The 21,160-nt window shown below is 56.4% G+C and overlaps 1 protein-coding gene and 1 long non-coding RNA gene across 2 annotated transcripts; both read left to right on the top strand.

The window, feature by feature from the left end:
• Nucleotides 1-1,975: 1,975 nt before the first annotated feature.
• Nucleotides 1,976-14,256, top strand: LOC112829562 (USP6 N-terminal-like protein). The gene is made up of 9 exons (XM_025879234.2): nt 1,976-2,103; nt 2,518-2,594; nt 2,899-2,968; nt 3,613-3,698; nt 4,711-4,750; nt 5,037-5,105; nt 5,465-5,536; nt 5,926-6,035; nt 13,932-14,256. The coding sequence occupies exons 3-9, from the start codon at nt 2,903-2,905 to the stop codon at nt 14,026-14,028; spliced, it is 540 nt and encodes a 179-aa protein (XP_025735019.2). The 5' UTR covers nt 1,976-2,103; nt 2,518-2,594; nt 2,899-2,902; the 3' UTR covers nt 14,029-14,256.
• Nucleotides 12,502-13,760, top strand: LOC112829563 (uncharacterized). The gene is made up of 2 exons (XR_003209727.2): nt 12,502-13,578; nt 13,699-13,760. It is a non-coding gene; the product is annotated as an uncharacterized lncRNA (long non-coding RNA).
• Nucleotides 14,257-21,160: the final 6,904 nt, after the last annotated feature.

Here is a 21,160-nt window from a genome sequence, read left to right as displayed (position 1 = left end):
AGCAAACATCATTCTCAACAGCGAAAACCTCAGAGCTTTTCGCCTAATATGAGGAGCACAACAGGGATGTCCACTCTCACCACTGTTGTTCAACATAGTACTGGAGGTCCTAGTCTCAGCGATCAGACAACAAAAAGAAATTAAAGGCATCCAAATCAGCAAAGAAGAAGTCAACTTTTCACTCGTCACAGATGACATCATACTTTATATGGAAAACCTATAAGACTCCCCTCCAAAATTGCTAGAACTCATCCAGGAATATAACAAAGTGGCAGGATATACAATCGATTTACAGAAATCAGTTGCTTTCTCTACTCTAACAAGGAGACAGAATAAGAGAAATTAAGGAGTCAATCCCATTTACAATTGCACCAAAAACCCTAAGATACCTAGGAATAAAACCTAACCGAAGAGGTAAAAGATCTGTACTCTGAAAACTCTAGAACAATTATGAGAGAAATTGAGGAAGACACAAAGAAATGGAAAAACATTCCATGATCGTGGAGTGGAAGAACAAATATTGTGAAAATGCCTATGCCACCCAGAGGAATCTGCACATTCAATGCCATCCCCATCAAAATACCGTCAACATATTTTGCAGAGCTGGAACAAACAATCCTAAAATTTGTATGGAACCAGAAAAGACCCTGAATAGCCAGAGGAATGTTGAAAAAGAAAAGCAAAGCTATTCAGGGTCCACATAGAGGATCACATCATCTGCAAAGAGTGAGAGTTTGACTTCTTTGCCGATTCGGATGCCTTTGATTTCTTTTTGTTGTCTGATCGCTGAGGCTAGGACCTCCAGTGCTATGTTGAACTGCAGTGGTGAGAGTGGACATCCCTGCCGCGTTCCTGACCTTCGGGGAAAAGCTCTCAGTTTTCCCCCATTGAGAATGGTATTCGCTGTGGGCTGTTCACAGATGGCTTTTATGATATTGAGGGATGGACTCTCTATTCCCACACTGTGAAGAGTTTTCATCAAGAAAGGATGTTGTGCTTTGTCAAGTGCTTTTTGTGCTTCTATTGAGATGATCTTATGGTTTTTGACCTTTCTCTCATCAACGTGATGTACGTCCTTGGTTGATTTGCTAGCAGGGGGCAGCGATGGGGGTGGGCAATAGAGATGAAGAATATTAAGAGCTCTAAACCTCCAGTTCTAAAATAAATAAGTCACAGAAATTTAGAAAGTAAGCAAGGGAATAGAGTCAATAATGTTGTAATAACTCTGTACAGGGATAGATGGTGAGTACACTTCTCCTGGAGAGCGCTGAGTAACGCACAGACTTGTCCAGTCACTAAGTTGTACTCCTGAAACCAATGTAACATTGTGTGTTGACAAGACTTCAGTAAAAATTAAAGAAGAGGGGTGTCTAATAGAAATCACAGTGAATCCATAAAGTCAATTAGACAGCCGTTCCAAATATGAAGGCACCTCTGCAGAGATGATAAAGATTTCTCAAATGCTCTTCAATGTTAATTTTTAAAGAAATTTCTTTAGTTATTTGACAGAGAAAGAGCTCGAGCGGAGGAAGGGGCAGAGAGAGAGAGACTCTCAAGCAGACTCCCAGCTGAGCCCAGGGCCCAACACAGGGTCGATCTCTCCACCCTTAAGATCATGACCTGAGCGAAAATCAAGAGTCAGACACGCAACTGACTCAGCCACCCAGGAGCCCCTCAAATGTTCTGACGTGGACCACGCATGCTGTGAACCCTTGGGGGTGGGAGGGCATGTGTGACACACAGTCTGCCTAGAAGGGCGGGGTGCCTGGAGGACCTGAGCATGGGAGCTAAGGAAGGTGGGATGGAGCCAAGGCTCCCCTTCCCACCGTGCGTGGTGCCAGGACCCTCCCCGGGAGCGTGACCTTCAGGGGGAAGGGCTAGTGCTGACGGACCCCGCTGACGTGCACTGATGACACGGGACCCCACTGGACGGAACGGTGGCGCCCTGGGGTTCCGCCGCTGCCTGGCGCCCCCTCGGCTCTGTGTCCACAGGCAGTTGGATGCACTCACACTCTCTGGCTCTGGCTTGGCCTCACATGGACCCGCTCGCCCCACGACCCCCGTGTAGACAGGAGGTGCGGCTCCCACAGCGACAGGTCACAGGTGAGTGTGTGCTGCTCCCCGCTCCCTTCAGGCCGCTATGGGGGCTCGGGCTCTGGGGGGGGGCGGCGTGGCCTCCCGGGCGGTGGCCAAGGACCCCCGGGCGCTGACTGTGAGCCGGCACGTGCAGCCCTTCCACAGCTCTGTGCGAGGAGGGCTGCCCCCCCTGCTGCCCGGGTCCTGGCCTCCTGGGCCAGGAGCCAGCATGCCCCTCCCCAACAGGGACCACGAAGCCCCTCCTGCTCTCCCTCACACCCCTCCTCGGCCATTCACCATCCTGGCATCCAGGGAGGGAGTTTGTTCTTACCCTTGCTGCAAAGTCGTTCATGTGGATGACGTCCAGCTCATTGCTTTTTGCCCATTATCGCCTGCACTTGTAGGATCTCAGAGACACCTCTGATCCCCCCAAATCCACAGGAACACTCGCTGGCCGGCCGTTCCAGCCAGCCTCGCGCTGCCAGCCCCGGGCTGGGGGACCCCACACCAAGCATCAGGTCAGCAGTTTACCGGAGCCTCCTGGACCCCCCGTGTGCTCCTGGTAACGGGGTGCAGAGACCCTGTCATCTCGGTGTGAAGCATGTCCAAGGACAGTGACTGGGAAGGGAGTCTGGAGGTGGGAGTGCCACAGAGTGGGAGCCCGCATGTGATCCGCCAGCTCAGCAAGTGTGCCCCCCTAGAGCTAGAGGGTTTCCTCCACTCTCGGCTCAGACAGAGTGGGGATCGGCCCCCAGAGAGCAGACCCCTTTGTTCTCTGGAGGTTTTCATGTAGGGTCCTATTTGGATGTTTTTGGTTTGCAGCACCATGAAAGAGGACCTACAGACCCTGCTGGCCTTGGAACAGGCCAACATCATAGCCAATTACACTCAGGTGAGGCCCAGAGAGGGACCATCGACACTAGGAGCACCCACTGCAGGGGTGGGGCCCAGAGCCTGCAGGCACAGGGGAGGCCCAGGTGGGCCCAGAGCCAAGGATGGGCCCGTTCAGCCCAGACAAGGCCCAGAGTCGTCAGGAACAAGTGAGACCCGGGGCAGAGAGGCATCAATAGCAGGCGAGGGTCCGTCAGGGATCCAGGTCGTCAGTAGCCGATGAGGCCCAGGCGGGGCTCATAGGCAGCAGGTGCATGGGAGGCCCAGGCGGGGCTCATAGGCAGCAGGTGCATGGGAGGCCCAGGCAGGGCTCATAGGCAGGCCGGAGCGGCTCTGACCCAAAGGGAATCCTCAGCAGCAGAACCCCCAGGCGGGGATCAGAGCCAGAGTCCAGCAGAGGAGACCCAGGTGGGTATTGTTGCCCGTAGGAGCGGGGCAAGCCGGGCGGGGATCATCGCTGGGAGAAGCAGGTGGGGCTGTCAGGCTGCTCCCGTGGGACAGACAGGTCCTGCCTCTCCTGCTGGGCCATTTTCAGTGGGTCCTGGGCTCCCTGAGGCTGCAGGGGAGGGAGGAGCCGTCTGTTCCCTCCTTACCCCCATGCCCCTGGCTCTGACAGGACCCCCACCACGGCCCCCTCTGTTTCAGGCACGCCCAGCAGGGTCTCCACGGGACCCATGGGAAGATGCTGAGCTCTCGCGGTGCAGGCTCACGGACCATCATGGCTTTCGGCAGTGAGTCACCTGGGCCCTCCTTCCTCCATCTCAGGGGGGGGATTGCATTTGCAGGAATGCCTCTCTGGAGGCAGGACCCAGCTCCCCAGCTCAGGGCTTTGACCCCTGGAGCCCTCTGAGGGCCAGAGTCTGGCCTGGGCTGGAGTAGAGAGACCCAGGAGGCAAACCCAAGAAGTGGACAGGAATGGAGCTGGGCCTTGGAGGAGTGGCCGCCATGCCTACTTCGGGGAGGCCCCGTGTCTGCCTCCTGCATTCAGACGGTGGGTCCAGTCAGTTCAGCAGGGGCTCCAGAGGGTGAGGGGCTCTGGGACGGTGGCGTCTTTTCTGTAGGAGGGCGGTCTGGTCTGGGGCGAGGGCGGAGGGGTGCTCCTGGGTGATACCGCCCGGCCAGGGCCGCCACAGCTCCTGGAGTCTTCCACAGGATGGCAGGAAGATGCCAGGGACAAAGCCAGGTCAGGGAGGGAGGGTGCGCAGCAGAGGGAGGGGCCGACCAGCCTGGGCAGGAGGAGGGAAGAGGAGGAGGAAGCTGCCCTGCGGTGGGAATGAGGGAGGGGGACAGCACAGTGGCCTTGGGACCAGGGAAGGAGGCAGAAATGGGCGAGAAGGACTGAAGTGACCGACAAGAGGGGTGGCGGCAGGGGACAGCAGGGGTGATGGCCAGGGTGAGGGAGAGGCAGGCTGGACGCTGAGCAGTCAGGCCCTGTGAAGGTGTGGGGTCCTCAGGCGGACGGGCCCAGGGGGCACCGGCTGCACTGTACAGGTCTCAGGCTGGCCCATCCCAGAACGGGGCAGGGCACCTCATGGGGGCTGCTGGGATGCCCCCGCCCGGCCCACCTGCCGGCAACAACCCTTCTCACACCCCCAGGCAGGACGCTGCCCCGCTGAGCCCAGGCACCTGGCAGCCCCTGTCCTTCCTGGGGTCAGCTCCCCCCCGCCCCGGGGCTCCTGGGCTGAGCCTTGGGCTATGGGGCCGGAGGCCCGGTCCTCAGGCTCTGCTTCTCTTGCCTTCCAGGGAGAAGGAGATGCCCAGCCCCAGCCCCCACAAGGCAAAGGTACGAGCCTGTCCTGGGGCTCGGGCAGGACATGCTGGGTGGGCATGGGGCCAGAGGACAGCAGACCTGGTCCCCAAAGCGGTCCCAAGGGCTGTTTCACCAAATCCCCCGTCCCAGCACCTGACGCGTGGCTGGGGCCGCGCCTGATCCCCAGAGCCGCAGTCAGCGGGAGCGGCCCATGCCCCTCGGGCTCTCTGAGTCTGTTCACATGAAGGCCCCTGGATGCTGCCTGGGTGCCAGTCTACACAGCGGGCGGCTCATCAGCTGCCCCCTTGTCTTGTTCCAGCAACTTCTCCAGGAGACCCGGAGAGCCGACAAGTGGGAGAAGATGCTGCGGAGCTGGGAGCACTACCGGGTCAGCAAGGAGGTGGGGCGCTGTGTGCCCGCAGACAGCCCTGTGTCCCGACGGAGGGGGGGTATGGCCCTCAGCCTTCCCCCAACCCCACGAGAGTCCCCCTGCCTGGGGAGAGTCTGCTGACCGAGCCCAAGTCTCCCCAGGCCCAAGGAGGACACCAGAGGGGCCGGCAGGTCAGGGTCACCGCCCCCTCCTCCTTGTGGGAGACCCAGCCGCTCTGGAGACGCCATGGAGCCAAGGCCAGAACCTTCTAGAGGCCTCGTGCTCCGGGGACCCGCGGAGCCGTCCCTGGCCTGGCTCAGCAGTGCCGCCTTCTGTCCTGGAGATGCAGCGTCGGCTTATAGGGGGTCCCTCCACAGGTGCGCGGTCAGCTGTGGGCCCTCCTGCTCGATACTGAAAAGGTGAAGTCCACCAAGCGAGGGGTCTACGAGGTAAGCCCTTCCACCCCCAGCAGGCCATGGCCCTTGGATGAGGCCTTGGCGGGAGCTTGGGGGAACCCGTGGGGAGAGGCGAGCTCAGGCCCCAGGCTGGTCTCAGTCCTGGAGGACAGGCCCCTGTGCGGGGGGAGGGGAGGAGCGTCGGGCCGACCATCGAGAGTCCCCTCCACGCCCAGGGCTGCTGAGCTCCAGGCCTGACGCGGGCATCACGGGCATCGGTGGGCCCGTGTGCGGGGCCCCGGCCTCAGAGACAAGGGAGGAAGGCGGTTTCTGCCGGACACACTCATGGGGTGGCTAGCGGCGCTCCCTCTTCGGAGGGCAGCTGGGGACAGTTAGGGTCCCGTGTCCTGAAGCTGGCCCCTCCTTCCCGGTTCTGCCCACAGAAGATGACGGAGCAGGCCCAGCTCTTCTCCAGAGACATCAGGCAAATTGACCTGGACGTGAACCGGACCTTCCAGAACCACGTCACGTTCCGGGACCGCTATGGGGTCAGGTGAGGCTGCGGGACAAACAGGGCCCAGGGCCCCAGGGGTCAGTCCGGGGGTCAGGGGTGGCCCAGGGAGCTTCTGGGTGGGCAGTGCGGGCTCTCTGAGGAGAGGGGGCACGTTGGCAGCAAACACAACCCGGCCGTAGGGAAACCTGCTCGGGATGACCCAGCGGCCCCCTCCCCGGGTCTGCGGCGACGGGGAAGGCGCCGGGACGGGGCCTCGCGGCGTCCCTGGGTGAGCGGAACCCCCAAGGTTGGCGTGGCGCTGCTCGTGAGGAGCCGGCGACAGAGGGCGGGGGCCGTGGGTGGGGGCGCTGCGGGGCTGGGGGCCCGGCAGCACAGACTCGGCTGGACAACGACACACACGGACCGATGAGGGTCGCCCGGCTCGAAGGGACAGCCGCTCTTGGTGTTTTTCTGCACGTATCTGCATTTGATGGTAGATAATTGACACTGTTTGTACAGATCAGTGGTATGATGAACCCCCAGATGCCGTCCCCGGTCCAGCCCGGCTCCTGTGCTCACCACATGCCACCCCAGCAGCAAGTGTGTCCCAGCAAAGCCCAGACCTCGGGTCGACACTGTCTAGAGTCATCTCAGTATGCGCCTTAGAAAACGGGGGTCCCCGATGGATGTGTGCCCCCCACACCGGCTCCAGCCTGCAAGGATTTAGTGCAGCCCCTTAGTGTGCGGACGGTGTTGGCGCCTCCCCGGCCCCCGTCGGGGTCTCTGGATGGTCCGTCCTCCTCAGGAGCCCGGGTTTGGTGTTGAGCCGCCGGGTGTGGGGGAGACCCTGACGATGTGGGGGCCTAGCGGGAGGGGCGGGAATGCAGTATGCGCCCGGACCGGTGGGGTGCAGCCAGATCGCCATGGGAGGAGCTCTGTCTGTGCGGCCAGCGGCTGGCGGTGTGCTTCACAGCACGGGGCCCCGGGGAGGCCGAGCTGGAGGCCAGGAAGGCCGGTGCCGAGGAGCCGCCAGGCAGGCGTGGACTGAGCCTTCCAGGGGACCGTCCCCAACCCATCTCATGAGGAGACGTCGACATTCCTCCACGGAAGGGGGTGCCTTGTACCCCGGAACCTGGGTGGCCCCTGCGTCGGCCTTGGCCCTCAGAGGGCGGCCGCGTCACGGCTGACCTGTGACGCCCGGTCCAGGGCGAGCCAGCCTCCAGCAGCCTGAGACCCCCAGGCACCACCCCAAACATCCATCCCCCTGTGCCACGGCCCGCGTACAAGGTCGAACAGGGATGAGGGCAAGAGAATGAAACATAAAAGTATGGGAACAGGAGGGTTGCCCACGGGGGTGCCGCGAGCAACAACTTTATTCTTTCTCACACACTTTATATAGGCTTAGGTTATATAACAATAGGACATAAACAAGTTCCACAGGTTCCTCCCTGCCCTTCTCCTGGCTCCGTCCAGAGTTTCTGGTTCAAGGCCAGATTCCTCAAGCGCATAGTTTCTTCACTGTTTTGTTTACGCGGTATGCCTTTAAAGGGCCAGGTGCACTATTTTTCAGGGTCTATCAATAACACTGTGGTTTTCTTGGCCTATAAACAACTCAGGCTAGCCAGTACAACATGTTTTTGTATGGGGGCAGTCAGGTGGCCATGGTTCAAAGGGATCAGGGAGCCTTTGCTCTACCTGATTAACCCCCTTGTTGCTCATGGCTCCCGACATTTCCCCCTTTTATCTTTAAACGCAACATGTGTACATTTGCTTGGGTACTAGCCATGAAAGCAAACAGACAGCGACTCCAAGCACACCATAAGCAGAGTAATAAGGTTACCCCTACAACCAGAGCACACATAATTCAAAAGGAATGTTGGAGGATATTAAAGGGGTTAAACCCCTGTAGCTTTTGTAGAAAGGATTGTGCCATGTCTCCGGGGGTGACTACATGTAGATGGGAGGAGGCTATATTGTTTATTTGTTCTTGCAATTGAAGCAGATCTAGGCTTACATTTGTCTCATGCCAGATACCTTGCAAGTGCCTCTGCACCGTTTCCCAGGAGACATTGTCAGCCTTTAAGGGGGTTACACAAATGGAACCATACCCGCCGTGGCATACAAAGGACAGACGAGTGTGTAACAGTGAATATTGGGTGCCCAGGTACTCGACGGCCTGTTCTAGACCATCTAGGCGAGCCAAAATTTTTCTATCTATACTTCCTTGTGTAGCGAGGGTCTGGGAGACATTATGGGCTAAGCTATTTACATGGGAGGCCGTATGTATGCCCTGGGACAGCGCCACCGTGGAAACAGTAGCCGAGGCTATCAGGGACACCAAGGCAGTGATGCCGGCTATCAGGAGGCCCAGGAAGCGTCGTCTCCGACTAAGTAGGCCTTCCAGTTCTTGTGCAAATTGGTAGCCATAATCTCTATACCAGGGCCCCCCCACCTCTACAGGCATCATTAGATAAGGGGGCTGCATGGCTAGAAAAACCATCTTTGTTGGATTTGGGGCACCGGGTAAAGGCAAACAGTTGGTGAGATAACATTCCTCACAAGTTATTTTGTAAAGGGTTCTATTGGCCTTAACCTCGGGCACCATGGACCCGTCCCCCACCACAAACAGAAACGGTGGGGAAAGACATGCCCGAATTTGAAAGGTCAATGGGCCCGTGGGGAAACCAGGGAAAAGAGATGAATTAGCTTTAACATCTCTCATGGCCGCAACAATTTTCCATAAGTCCGGGTGTCTCATCCTCCCCAGTGATAGCAGTCCCCCGGGAGCAGAATTATTGTGGTCGTATGGCCCATATTCTGAAAGCGGGGGGGAGTGGCGCAAAGGGAGATCCCAGTCTTTTGATCAGTCAATTATATAAGTATCAGGTATGCCATGGGGAGTCACAATCTCTGGGTTGTGATGAACGCAGGTTTTTCAAGAGGGTCCGTAGGTTTTCCACGTTAAGTCAGATTTGCAGAGGGGATAGTCAAGGTATGGGGTCTCAAGGGATCTGGAAGCGGGTCCGAAACGGCCAACAGGCAGGGGCCGTTGATGTTGAAGGACAACCTCGTTGATGTCCCAATTTTCCACCATTACATGAGGTGTCAAAGTGTCTCCTCTGGGTGGCTCAGTTCCATACCAAGAGCGGATTCTTCGGGAGACTGGTGAAGTGACCACGCATCCATAATGGGGCGCCTCAGGGCCATCGATGGCCTGGAAACAAATGGGGGGGCAGAAGCCAGGCTGGTCCAGTTAAAAGGCGCCACGGCATGAGTGAGGCCGGAAATCTCAGGCCCATCAAAAATGTCTGTGAAGTTAGTAAACACCGTGGGTGAGGGATCCTTCCAGGTGACCGCCCTCGCGGTAGGAGGGTCCGGGACAAAAGCCCAGTAAGGAGAGGCCTGGGCAGAGTCAAGGGTTAAAAGTGATAGCATGGCAAGGAAAAGGGCAACAGCCGTGACTGGCTGGCCCGACTCACGCACGGTGGCCTCAGCTCGAGCGGTCAGGGCTTTGATGTCTCCCCATGTTATTTTCCTCTGATCCGAGGCGGGGCGTCTCCTCGTCCTCCCGGAGCGGATCTGGAGCCGCCTCATTCTGCAAACCATTACGGACAATGCGGACGCATCGAAGCGGGAGCCAGCGTGGCGTCTCCTCATCCTGGGGAAAGATACAAGCGCATCCTCGGCCCTGGCGTAGGACCGGGTCGGGTCCCCTCCACTCCGCGGTGGCGGGGTCACGCCACTTCGCATAGAGGAGGGGAGCCTGCTCAGGCTGCCAAAAACGTTCGGCGGCAGTGCGGCCAACCGAGTCAACATTCAAAAAATTTAAAACAAAGAGTACTAATGAAAGGTGTAAGTGAGGTGAATATTTTATTTTCCCCAGTGTAATCTTCATCAATGACTCCTGGATATACTATTAAGCCCTTCAGGGTCTAACTAGATCTACTTAATAATAAGCCCCATGTGTTTGGGGGGAGAGGTCCCCATATTCCTGTACTTATTGGTTGAGGGGGCATGCCAGCTTCTAAATAAACAGAGCTGTTTGGGGCCAGATCTAATCCTGCACTGGCTGGGGTGCCTCGGTGAAGGGATTCAATCCCAGGGAGGTCTGCCGTGTTGGCTCTGACCTCAGAGATGGGGGGGAGAGCATTGCCGCTATTGTTTGGTGGGGCTGCGGGAAGCCCCGTTGGGAGTTTCCCTGCTGCAGGGGGCGGCCAAAGCGGTCAGTTTTTGATCGACACTCATTGGCCCAGTGCCGTCCCCGCATACACCTGGGACACACAGAAGGTGGCTGTGGCTTATTAGGGGGGTTCCCCGAGGGAAAGTTGAAAGATGGGGCTTGTCTTGAGCCCTTAGGGCATTCATTATGAAAGTGTCCAAGTTCCCCGCATAGAAAGCAGGGCATGCGAGCTTTAGAATTTATTGGGGACTTTCCCTTTTGTTTTTTAAGAAGTTGTGAATGTAGCTGCTGCGGAGGAATTCCTCGAAGGGCCGCTGCTAAAGTCACCCCTTGTACATAACTGGGACCAATGTCTGCACACAGCCGCAAAAAATCCTCAAGGGTGCCCGTGGATTTCCAAGGCCTTATGGCCGCCTGACATGCTGAATTGGCATTCTCAAAGGCTAGCTGTTTCACTATAATAGTTCCTGCCTCCCCATCTACAACAATTCTACTTACGGCTTGTAATAGCCGTGAAACAAAGTCTTGATAGCGTTCATCGGGCCCCTGTCTTATTTTAGATAATTCCTCTGTCCTTGTGCTAGTGATCGGTAACTTTTTTCATGCAGTCAAAACAGCCTCATTGATTTGAACATAGGCAATCTCAGGGAAATGTATTTGGTTACCCACTTCATAATAAGCTCCAGTACCAGCCAACATCTCATATGTGACAGGGATTTGGGTCCTTCTGTTATAGATAGCCAGATTGTTACACTTTTCTTCGAATTCGGCCTTCCACAACAAATAATCTCCCCCATTAAGGCAAGCCCGGGCAACAACCTTCCAATCTCCCGGGCAAAGAGCTTCTCTGGTAAGGTTCTCCATCATGGATAGGGTAAAGGGAGCAGTGGCCCCGTACTGACTACAGGCAGCCTTTAAGTCTTTTAACATTTTAAAATTTAGGGCAGTATATGTCCGTTGGCCTCCCTGTAAGGTTACTGGGTAGGCATTAAACTCTCCCACGTCCTCTCCCGCTTGCTGCGCTGTTAGTAAAGTTCTCTGTAAAGGGCTAATGTTGGATACAGAGGACTTGGCAGCGCTCTGCTGATTGGTCATAGTGGGAAAAGCCTGCAGCGTGCTAGTTTGAGTGCACTTAGTCACGGAATTAATCCCTTGACCAGAGGTTGTGACTGCAGGCAGGACCGATTTCAACGATGTGGGCATAGTCAGAATGGGGTCATCATCGAGATAAACATCATCGTTGCCAAATTCATCCCCACCACTTTGAGCCTTAGGGGTTTTCCCCGCCAAGGGCATAGGCGGTGGTGGAGGAGGGAAAGGATCCTGGGTGGGTAAGTTGACATCATCGCCCAGAATCTCAAAAGAGGATACCCCAGTGGGAGTCAGGGGTACTTTAATAGGATCTTTTTCCTCATCTTCAACCCATGATTTTAAAGATATCAGCTCAATTTTTTGTTGTGGCTCCAGGATTTCACAAATATGAGACCAAAGGCCCATTGTGTTAGGCGGTAAGGCGCTGGAGCCCCGCAATTTTATTTGATTTTTCATCTCTTGGCCCACCCGTTTCCAATCCTCTGGGTTTGCTGTCCCTTCTAGTGGGAACCAAGGGCACAAATCTTCTATGTTCCTGAAAAATTCCTGCAGTGTGGAGGAAGACACCTTATGTCCCCTCTCTGCCAATAAAACCTGCAGGGTCCGCAGAAAATATGCATGACTAGCGGACTGACTTTGTCCCATAATTTCTTACTCCTGTCGTGCCGGTTAAAGGACCGGTTCTCTTACCTGAATGTTTGCAACGTCAGTGTCCAGGATCCTCTTTCATGTGCTCAGGTCCCTGTTCGGGCGCCACTTGCCACGGCCCGCGTGCAAGGTCGAACAGGGGTGAGGGCAAGAGAATGAAACATAAAAGTATGGGAACAGGAGGGTTGCCCACGGGGGTGCCGCGAGCAACAACTTTATTCTTTCTCACACACTTTATATAGGCTTAGGTTATATAACAATAGGACATAAACAAGTTCCACAGGTTCCTCCCTGCCCTTCTCCTGGCTCCGTCCAGAGTTTCTGGTTCAAGGCCAGATTCCTCAAGCGCATAATTTCTTCCCTGTTTTGTTTACGCGGTATGCCTTTAAAGGGCCAGGTGCGCTATCTTTCAGGGTCTATCAATAACACTGTGGTTTTCTTGGCCTATAAACAACTCAGGCTAGCCAGTACAACATGTTTTTGTATGGGGGCAGTCAGGTGGCCATGGTTCAAAGGGATCAGGGAGCCTTTGCTCTACCTGATTAACCCCCTTGTTGCTCATGGCTCCTGACACCCCTGCGACCACTGCGCTGCGTGCCTCACACAGAAGGGCCCCAATGTGAGGGCGGGCCCTGCCCGGCGACACACCTGGGCACAGGATCGTGAGGTTTCTATAATGGCCTCTCGGTAAATATTCTCTACTTCAGCCGATCTGCCCCCGACCTCGAAAGCAGCCTGTTCCTTCTGTGCACTCGGGCGCAGCGACATTCCCATGTGGGGTTCCAGGTTCAACCCTTACCGCGTTACAGGGTGGTGGTAACGCATTCCGGGCATTGGAAAACCAGAAGCCAGAGGAGGGTCAGGCCGTGGACATGGAGGGGGAGGCTTGCAGCGGAGAGAAAAGGGCAAGAGAGGAATCGTGGACAAGCTGGAGTTTATCTCAATCACAAACGTGCCCTCTGCAAAGACAGCATTCAGAGAGCAGGGAGGAAAGCTACAGAGCGGGAGAGATATTTGGAATGGCGCATCTACTGCGGGGCCCTTGCAGACCGAGAACAAGCAGCTCTGTGATCGAACACATGACCCGGCACACAGTGGACACAAGACCTGAACAGACACTTGAGCAAAGAAGATGCGCACGCGCGCACACACACACACACACACACACACACACACACAGGCAATGTGCATTCATCCAGGGTGTGTGCGGGGACAGAGCTGAGCCTTTGTACCACCGCGGGACACCAGCGCCCGCCACACGCCCCTGTCACGAAGGCTGGGGGCAGGGGGAGCTGGGGTGCAGTGTCATGTAGCCACGCTGGAAGGCAGGCTGGCGGCTTCTTATAAAGCTGAACAGAGCCTCACCATATGCCCCAAAGTGCTCACAGTTATCAACCCAACTGGTTCGAAATCTTTTATCCAAGTAAAACCTGTGTGAAGGTTCTGTGCTTTATGCACGACGACTCAACCTGGAAGCACCCAAGCTGCTCTTAGGTGAACAGACACTGGCAATCCAAAACGGGGACTACATCAGGGACACACAGGACCACGCTACGGACGCGCTCGATGCCATGGAAGCACCTGGGCTGCACTTGGCTCGGGGAAGGAAGCCAGATCGTGTGGTTGTGCTCACGGCACCAGGAACAGGCCAGACCACGGGCAGGAGAGGCCTCGGGGGCTGCGGTGAGCGGTGCAGGGGGAGCGCCTGGCCACCAAGGGGCCGTTCAGGGTGGGGCGGCGGCCCCAGGGCTGGAGGGGTGAGCTGGGGGCTCAGCAAAAACCCAGGAGCTGCCCATCCCACAGTGGGCGTTTTCATGGAGGCAAACGGCAAACAGCAGAATGAAAATAAACTCCATCCCACGGTATGTCTGAGCTAGCTGCCGGTCATTGTGTGGAGACCAGACCCCGTAGACACGTCAGCCACCGAGCTGCGCTGAAGACCCAGGTCCGTGGGGCTGCGTTCTGCACCTGGCCGGCCTCACTGTGCGGGTTGCTCAGACAGGAGCAACCCACCCTGCTCTCCCTTTCCTACGCAGCAAGCCCTGTCCCATGTGCTCTCGGCGTATTCCATCTACAACCCCGTGGGTCTCCCCGCCGCCAGGCCTGCTGCCCCGCGCGTGCCCTTCGTCCTGAGGATTCCTGAACAACCAGGACACAGTCAGGACTCCAGCTCCCATTGTCTCAGGGGCACGAGGGAGGGGCTCTCGACTCTAGGACTGAGGCCAGGGCTGGGGTGCAGACCTCACCGGGTTGAGGAACGGCCCCTGAGTCCCGGAGCCCTGGGGCTGCCAGGTAGTCTAGCGAGCACCGCTGTTGCCCTAAAACTCGGGGATCGATCCTGAAGGGACCGAACTGGGAATCAGAACCTGAGCAGGGAGGGAGGTTCCCATTACCCTGACCTCCACCACGTTGAGGTGGCCACGTTCCATTGGGGTTGGCTCTTGCAGGAGGTGGGCTACTGCCAGGGCATGAGCCAGATTGTGGGGGTCCTGTTGATGTTCCTGTCCGAGGAGGATGCATTCTGGGCGCTGGCTCAGCTGATGACCACGGAGAGGCACGCCGTGCACGGTAGGGGCTGGCAGGGCGCCTGGATGGGAGGTCAGGAACGTGGCAGGGATGTCCACTCTCACCACTGCAGTTCCACATATTACTGGAAGTCTTAGTCTCAGCGATCAGACAACAAAAAAAATACAAGTCATCTGAATCGGCAAAGAAGTCAAACTCTCATTCTTCGCAGATGATGTGATATTCTATGTGGGAAAACTCCACAGACTCCAACCCAAAATTGCTAGGACTCATCCAGGGATTCAGCCAAGTGGCAGGATACAAAATCAATGCACAGAAATCAGTTGCATCACTGTACATCAACCATGAGACAGTAGAAAGAGAAATTAAGGAGTCGATCCCATTTACAATCACACCAGAAACCCTAAGATACCTAGGAATAAACCTAACCAAAGATATAAAGGATCTGGACTCTGAAAACTACAGAACACTCATGAAAGAAATTGAGGGAGACACAAAGAAATGGAAAAACATTCCATGCTCATGGATTGGAAGAACAAATATTGTGAAAATGCCTATGCCACCCAGAGCAGTCTACACATAAAATGCAACCCCTATCAAAATACCATCACCTTTTTTCACAGAAATGGATCAAATAATCCTAAAATTTGTACGGAACCAGAAAAGACCCCGAATAGCCAGAGGAATGTTGACAACAGCAAAGCCGGTGGCATCCCAATCCCAATCCCAGACTCAAGCTCTATTACAAAGCTGTAATCAACAAGACAGTATGGTACTGGTAGAAAGACAGACACATAGATCAATGGAACAGAATAGAGAATCCAGAAATGGACCCTCAACTCTAGGGTCAACTAATCTTCAACAGAACAGGAAAGAATATCCAATGGAAAAAAGATGGTCTCTTTAACAATGGTGGTGTTGGGAAAATTGGACAGTCACATGCTGAAGAATGACACTGGACCATTTCCTTACACCACACACAAAAATAGACTCCAAATGGATGAAAGACCATTAATGTGAGACAAGAATCCATCAAAATCCTAGAGGAGAACACAGGCAGCAACCTCTTTGACCTCAGCCACAGCAATTCCTTTCTAGACACATCTCCAAAGACAAGGGAAACAAAGGCAAAAATGAACTATTGGGACTTCATCAAGATAAAAAGCTTTTGCACAGCAAAGGAAATGGTCGACAAAGCCAAAGACAACCTCCTGAATGGGGGAAGATATTTGCAAATGTCTTATAAGATAAAGGGCTAGGATCCAAACTCTATAAAAAACTTATTAAACTCAACTGCCCTCCCAAAAACTCCAGTCAAGAAATGGGCAGAAGGCATGAACAGGCATCTCTCCAAAGAAGACATCGTAATGGCCAACAGACACATGAAAAAGTGCTCAACACACTCCACCTCAGGGAAATACAAATCAAAACGTCAATGAATACCACCTGACACTGGTCAGAGTGGCTAAAATGAACAAGTCAGGAAGCAACAGATGTTGGCCAGGATGCAGAAAAGGGGAACCCTCCTACACTGTTTTTGGGAATGCAAGCTGGTGCAGCCATTCTGGAAAATGATTCCTCAGGATTTGAAAATAGAGCTACCCTATGACCGAGGAATTGCACGACTAGGTATTTACCGCAAAGATATAAACCTAGTGATCTGAAGGGGCACCAGCATCCCAATGTTTATAGCAGCAGTGTCCACAATCACCAAACTATGGAAAGAGCCCAGATGTCCATCGACAGATGATGGATAAAGAAGATGTGGTTCATATATACAACGGAATATGAGTCAGCCATCAGAATAATGAAATCTTACCATTTGCAAGGACATGGATGGAACTAGAGGATAGTATGCTAAGTGAAATAAGTCAATCAGAGAAAGACAATTATCATATGATCTCACTGATATGTGGAATTTAAGAAACAAGGCAGAGAATCGTAGGGGAAGGGATGGCAAGATAAAACAAAATCAGAGAGGGAGACAAACCATAAGAGACTCTTAACTCTAGGAAACAGAGGGTTGCTGGAGGGGAGGCGGCTGAGGGGCTGGGGTAACAGGGTGATGGGCATTAAGGAGGGCACGTGATGTCATGAGCACTGGGTGTTACATGCAAGTGATGAGTCACTGAACTCTACCTCTGAAACTAATAATACACTATATGTTAATTGACTTTAAATAAAATAAAATATATATATTTTAAAAAGACCTTTAAAGAAGTATGAAGGGGAAATGAGGTCAAAGAGTGGGGTTCTAATTCAATCTGACTAGTGTCCTTCTGAGAAGACAAAGGGACACCAGGGGTGTGTGCGCTCAGAGGGACAACCCCGTGAGGACCTGAGCACAGCCATCCACACACGAGGAGAGAGGCGTCGGGAGGACCCCGCCCTGCCCGTGCCTGCATCCCGGGCTTCGGCCTCCGGGCCCGGGGGACAGGGAGCATCTGCTGTGGGAGCCCCGTCCATGGTGGTTCACGTTCCCAGAGCAGACGACCGCACACGGTCATTCAGCCGGGCTCCACAGAAGGCTAACTCCTGAGATCAGCACCTATGCTGTGTGTGCATGGATTCGGGGTCCTTACGTGGGGCTGGCCCTTCTGTAAATGCTTGATATGGACTCTTCTCCAGCTCCCAGGACCCCCCCTCCCTCATAGCCATCGTCCATCTTCCCACACACCACGGGCTTCCACACAAAGCCACCAACATGGAGATGGCAGAAGTATTTTTTTAAAGATGAATCTTGGTAAGTTTTATGAGTAAATGGGTTCTGAACTGCCACAGACATTAGGCAAATCTCCATCAGGTTAGACAGAGAGGCTTTACGTTCAAAACACTGATACGTTTCCTGCGCCCCCGTTCTCGTTTAGAGGGGCTCCCCCAGCGAGCGTCAGCCACAGTGACTGGCCGCGTGGTGCATTCGGAGAAGGGTCTGGGCGCGGGTGTGTGGGGCCTTCTGCCCCCTTCTCTTGGGGATCCGACTGCCTGCAGGGCATGTCCCCCCAGCTCTCTCCGCTCAGCGATAAACCACAAGAGACGAATCTGGCCGCGCGTGCCCGAACCTGCAGGAGGACTGCGTTCACCCCTGGGGAGAAGGGCACCAAGGCAAACGACAGGGGTGACACCAGGGTGCCCTTGGGCCGTCGGGGAGTAAAGAATGAAGGTGCCCTTTTAGTGGCTTTGTTCTGATGCCCGAGTAGGCCTCTTGGTTGACCTCGAGAGACTTATTTGAAATTAATTCAATAACTGATTGAGCGACCTATGGAAATTAATGGAGAGACAGCGATGTCTTCTACTCGCCTCCTCTAAGGGCCCCGCGGCAGGCCGACCAGAGCTGAGAAGGTCCGCCCCAGCAAAGCACCACAGAATCGCCCCGGCCTCGGGGAATCCCACGTAAGGGTCTCGGGTTTGCAAGAACATCCACATCACTGCAAAACAGTGCAGCTCTGCTCACGGCAGGAAGGACTGTAGCTCATGGGGGACTAGGGCAGAGCCACCCCGTACGGTCCCCTGTCCCCCCAGACGGCGGGGGTTCTGGCTGGGCCCCCCCTCGGAAGTGGACGTCCTCCTCTGCTCAGGGGCTCCACCAGTAGGAACGGAGCGCTGACGAGTCTAGCGGGTCAGGGTATCACGAGATGCTGAGATATGAAGCCTCAGATAAAGGTCCGGGTCTGGATTTGCACATGGTCTCCCCACAGAAAGGCCCAGGGGGCACGGGGACTTGATTATTCCCTGGCAGGACCCCATCCGCAGCGGGGTTGCCTAGAGCGCTCCCTGACTCCAGGGCAGGCCTTTGCCATCTCGGGACACGGGCCTCCGAGGTGCCAACACCAGAAGACCACCCAGGTGAGGGGAAAGATCTCCCTGCCGGCTTCCATCTCAAGCCACCTGAACCCAGAGGCGTCTTTGCCTGGAGTGTCGGGAAGGTGCCCCTGAAGATGGACAGGAGGGGGTCTTGGCTTTCCCCGGCCGGCGGGGGTTCGGGGTCGGCCCGTTAGAAGCAGCGTGGGAGCTCCCGCACACCCAGGCTTGGGCTGGACCTCCCCGGGACGGCGGCTTGGCTCCGCTGACCTACGCTCACATTTCCCAAGTAATGTGAGTCCCCTGTTGGGTCTCAGGTACTTCTGGGGGACAGGCCCTGAGCCGCATCGCGTGAGCCGATGACATCTGAGTCTGCTCTGGGCTCCTCACTGACCTCAGGGGCCGACAGCAGGCAGCACGGGGCCAGTAGTCGGGGACGGGCCCAGGCACTTTCACCACAAGCGGAGCCACTGACCGGAGGGGGCTTCGTGATCCTGGCGAGAGGGCAGAGTCTCAAACACCGGGCCGAGTTGGAGCTGGGCCCTCAAATTCTCCTGAAACCCCAGTGGGCATCGATATGTGCCTGCAAACCTCAGGATCGCCAGTAGGAGAGTTGTACGCATATCGCGTGCTTTTATCAGCTCTCAGAACAAAAGTTGTTCCAGAAGCTTCTGTGCCCCAGATGCCTGCAGCTCAGGGTTGCAGAACCCGGAAGCTCTCACTGCTTGAGACTTCAGGTGGCTTCATCTGTTATGTTCTTATACTACTGTGTCCACCTTTTCCAGCTGTCCTAACACAGTCCCACCGACGGGGCTCACAAGGCAGGCAGTCCCTGTCCCCGGCCCCAGAGGCCGACGCCCGAGATGCAGGCTCAGGAGGGTGGGTCCTCCCGAGGCCTCGCTCCTCATATGTGGACGGCGTGCCCTCCCTGGGTCCTCTCCCTGGGGTCGTCCCTGCGTGCAGGTCTGTGTCCTGAATCCCCTCTTCTCATCAGGACCCTGGTCACATGGGATCAGGGCCACCCTGGTGACCCCTTGTTGCCTTGATCACCTCTGTAAAGGCCCCAGCTCCAGATACGGTGACGCTCTGAGGTGCTGGGTGTTGGGGCTGTAACATGAGTTTGGGGACACAGCTCAGCCACAACAACAAGCTTTAGACAGATGGGGACACTGAAGCAGCAAGCAGACAGCTACGCACCCGGGGGTACCAACTGGGGCAGCCTCAGCCTGGCTCAGACCACCCGCTCCAGCCCCGAGCAAACACGGGCCCTTTCCTCAGTTGCAAGCAGGGCGGCTGGCGTCCCGGGACTGCAGGGGCTCCCAGGACGTGGGATGTTCAGAACTACACGTGAGACGCGCCAGGCTAGCAGGGACAAATGGCTCACTCTCCCACAAGACCCAACAAAGACCCACAACAGACAGTTTTGAGCCAGGCCTGTTGAGGCTGCTCTGGTGCAGGGCTCAGGTGCATGTCTTCCTTGGGACCCCAGGAGGCCCCTTCAGGGGTGCAGAGGCCCCCGAGCTCCCCGAGGGTGACTAACCAGTGGGGGGCCCTCAGCAGGCGCCAGGCTTGCTAAGGTACCAAACCTCTGTTTTCTCAGGGTGCGCCTGGCCCTGCATGGACCAGCTCGGCCCCACCTCCTCCTGGGACCCGGATCCCCACAGTGAGGCCCAGACCAGCGTCCACGGAGCCGCGGATGAGACAGGGAGCTGGCGGTCCCCGTACGTGGAGGTGGTCCTCCCCCTCGTGGTGCTCTGCAGGGTGGTGGGCAACGGCTGGTGGCCTGGCTTGTCTGCCCCCACGTCCCTACACCACCTACTCCCTTCGGGGCGCCTGGGTGGCTCAGTCGTTAAGCGTCTGCCTTCGGCTCGGGTCATGATCCCGGGGTCCTGGGATGGAGCCCCGCATCGGGCTCCCTGCTCGGTAGGGAGCCTGCTTCTCCCTCTGCCGCTCCCCCTGCTTGTGTTCCCTCTCTGGCTGTGTCTCTCTCTGTGTCAAATAAGTAAAAAAAAGATACAACCTATTCCCTTCACCTGGCCGCTGCCCACAGCCTGGGCCTTGACTGCTCAGCTCTCATCCTGCTGGAGAAAACCCTGGGGCCGCATCCCCCGGGGGCATCGCACGGGGCCACGGTGCTGGATGCTGTCGCCCGCTTCCCCGACACGGCAGGCCTCTGTCTCCTGGCCGCCGTGAGCACCGAGAGCTCCCTGGGGGCCACTTCCCTTCCTGGTGCCGCCGCCGCCCACAGCGTACCTCGGCGGCCATGAGCGCCCAGAGCTGGTCCCTGGCCCTCTGTCTGCACGCTGGGATTGAGGGCCGTGCTTACCTGGAGGAGGGCGCCACGTGCAACAGGCTTCAGGAAGGACTGGTGGCATTCCACCTCCTCCCGTGCCTTGTGGTGTGTGTGTCCAGCCTGACCCCGGGCTTCCGAGCCCCCAGCAGTGTTCCCCCGCTGGGACCTACCTGGCCATCTGCATGGTCATCGTCATCATCTTCCTCTGGGGCCTGCCCCTTGTGGTCACGATGCACCTGCCATGGCAAGAATCCCTGTCCCTGGTCTTTGACCTCCTCTTGCCCGTGTCCGGTGTGGCCATGAGGGCTCTCCCAGCCCTCCACTTCCTGGCTTTACACCTCGGCAGGAGGCGGTGCCCGGGGTCCCTGAAGGCCCTCCTCCAGCGGGCCCTGCTGAGTGAGATGGAGACGTGAGGGGCGGTGGGACGCTCAGGGCTCTGGTCTGCCAGCTGCAGGGCCGGCCCTGTCACGAAGCTAGGGGACAGGTGCTCTTCTGACCAACCACGCCTGCGTGTGCTCTCAGGGCCGCCGAGTCACAACTGCCCCCTCTGCGGATGACTCCTGTCTCCAGTCCGCCCCCCCCCCCCGACCCGGGAAATCCCCCGAGAACGGATGGGATGCAGAGCGGCGACAGAGGTCCTGACTCCTC

Source organism: Callorhinus ursinus, unplaced genomic scaffold (assembly GCF_003265705.2).
Source record: "Callorhinus ursinus isolate GAN/ISIS: 27379988/994484 unplaced genomic scaffold, GSC_fseal_2.0 scaffold51, whole genome shotgun sequence".
In the NCBI taxonomy this organism is placed as follows: Eukaryota; Metazoa; Chordata; class Mammalia; order Carnivora; family Otariidae; genus Callorhinus; species Callorhinus ursinus.
Note: the sequence above shows the minus strand (reverse complement) of the source record. Positions and strands in the feature narration are given on the sequence as shown.

Bases quoted from the DNA above. Each gene is read 5' to 3' on its own strand.
- LOC112829562 (XM_025879234.2), top strand. From the start codon at position 2,903: ATGAAAGAGGACCTACAGACCCTGCTGGCCTTGGAACAGGCCAACATC. The intron at 4,751-5,036 runs GTACGAGCCTGT...GTCTTGTTCCAG, and splicing joins CCAGCCCCCACAAGGCAAAG to CAACTTCTCCAGGAGACCCG. The intron at 5,537-5,925 runs GTAAGCCCTTCC...TTCTGCCCACAG, and splicing joins CCAAGCGAGGGGTCTACGAG to AAGATGACGGAGCAGGCCCA.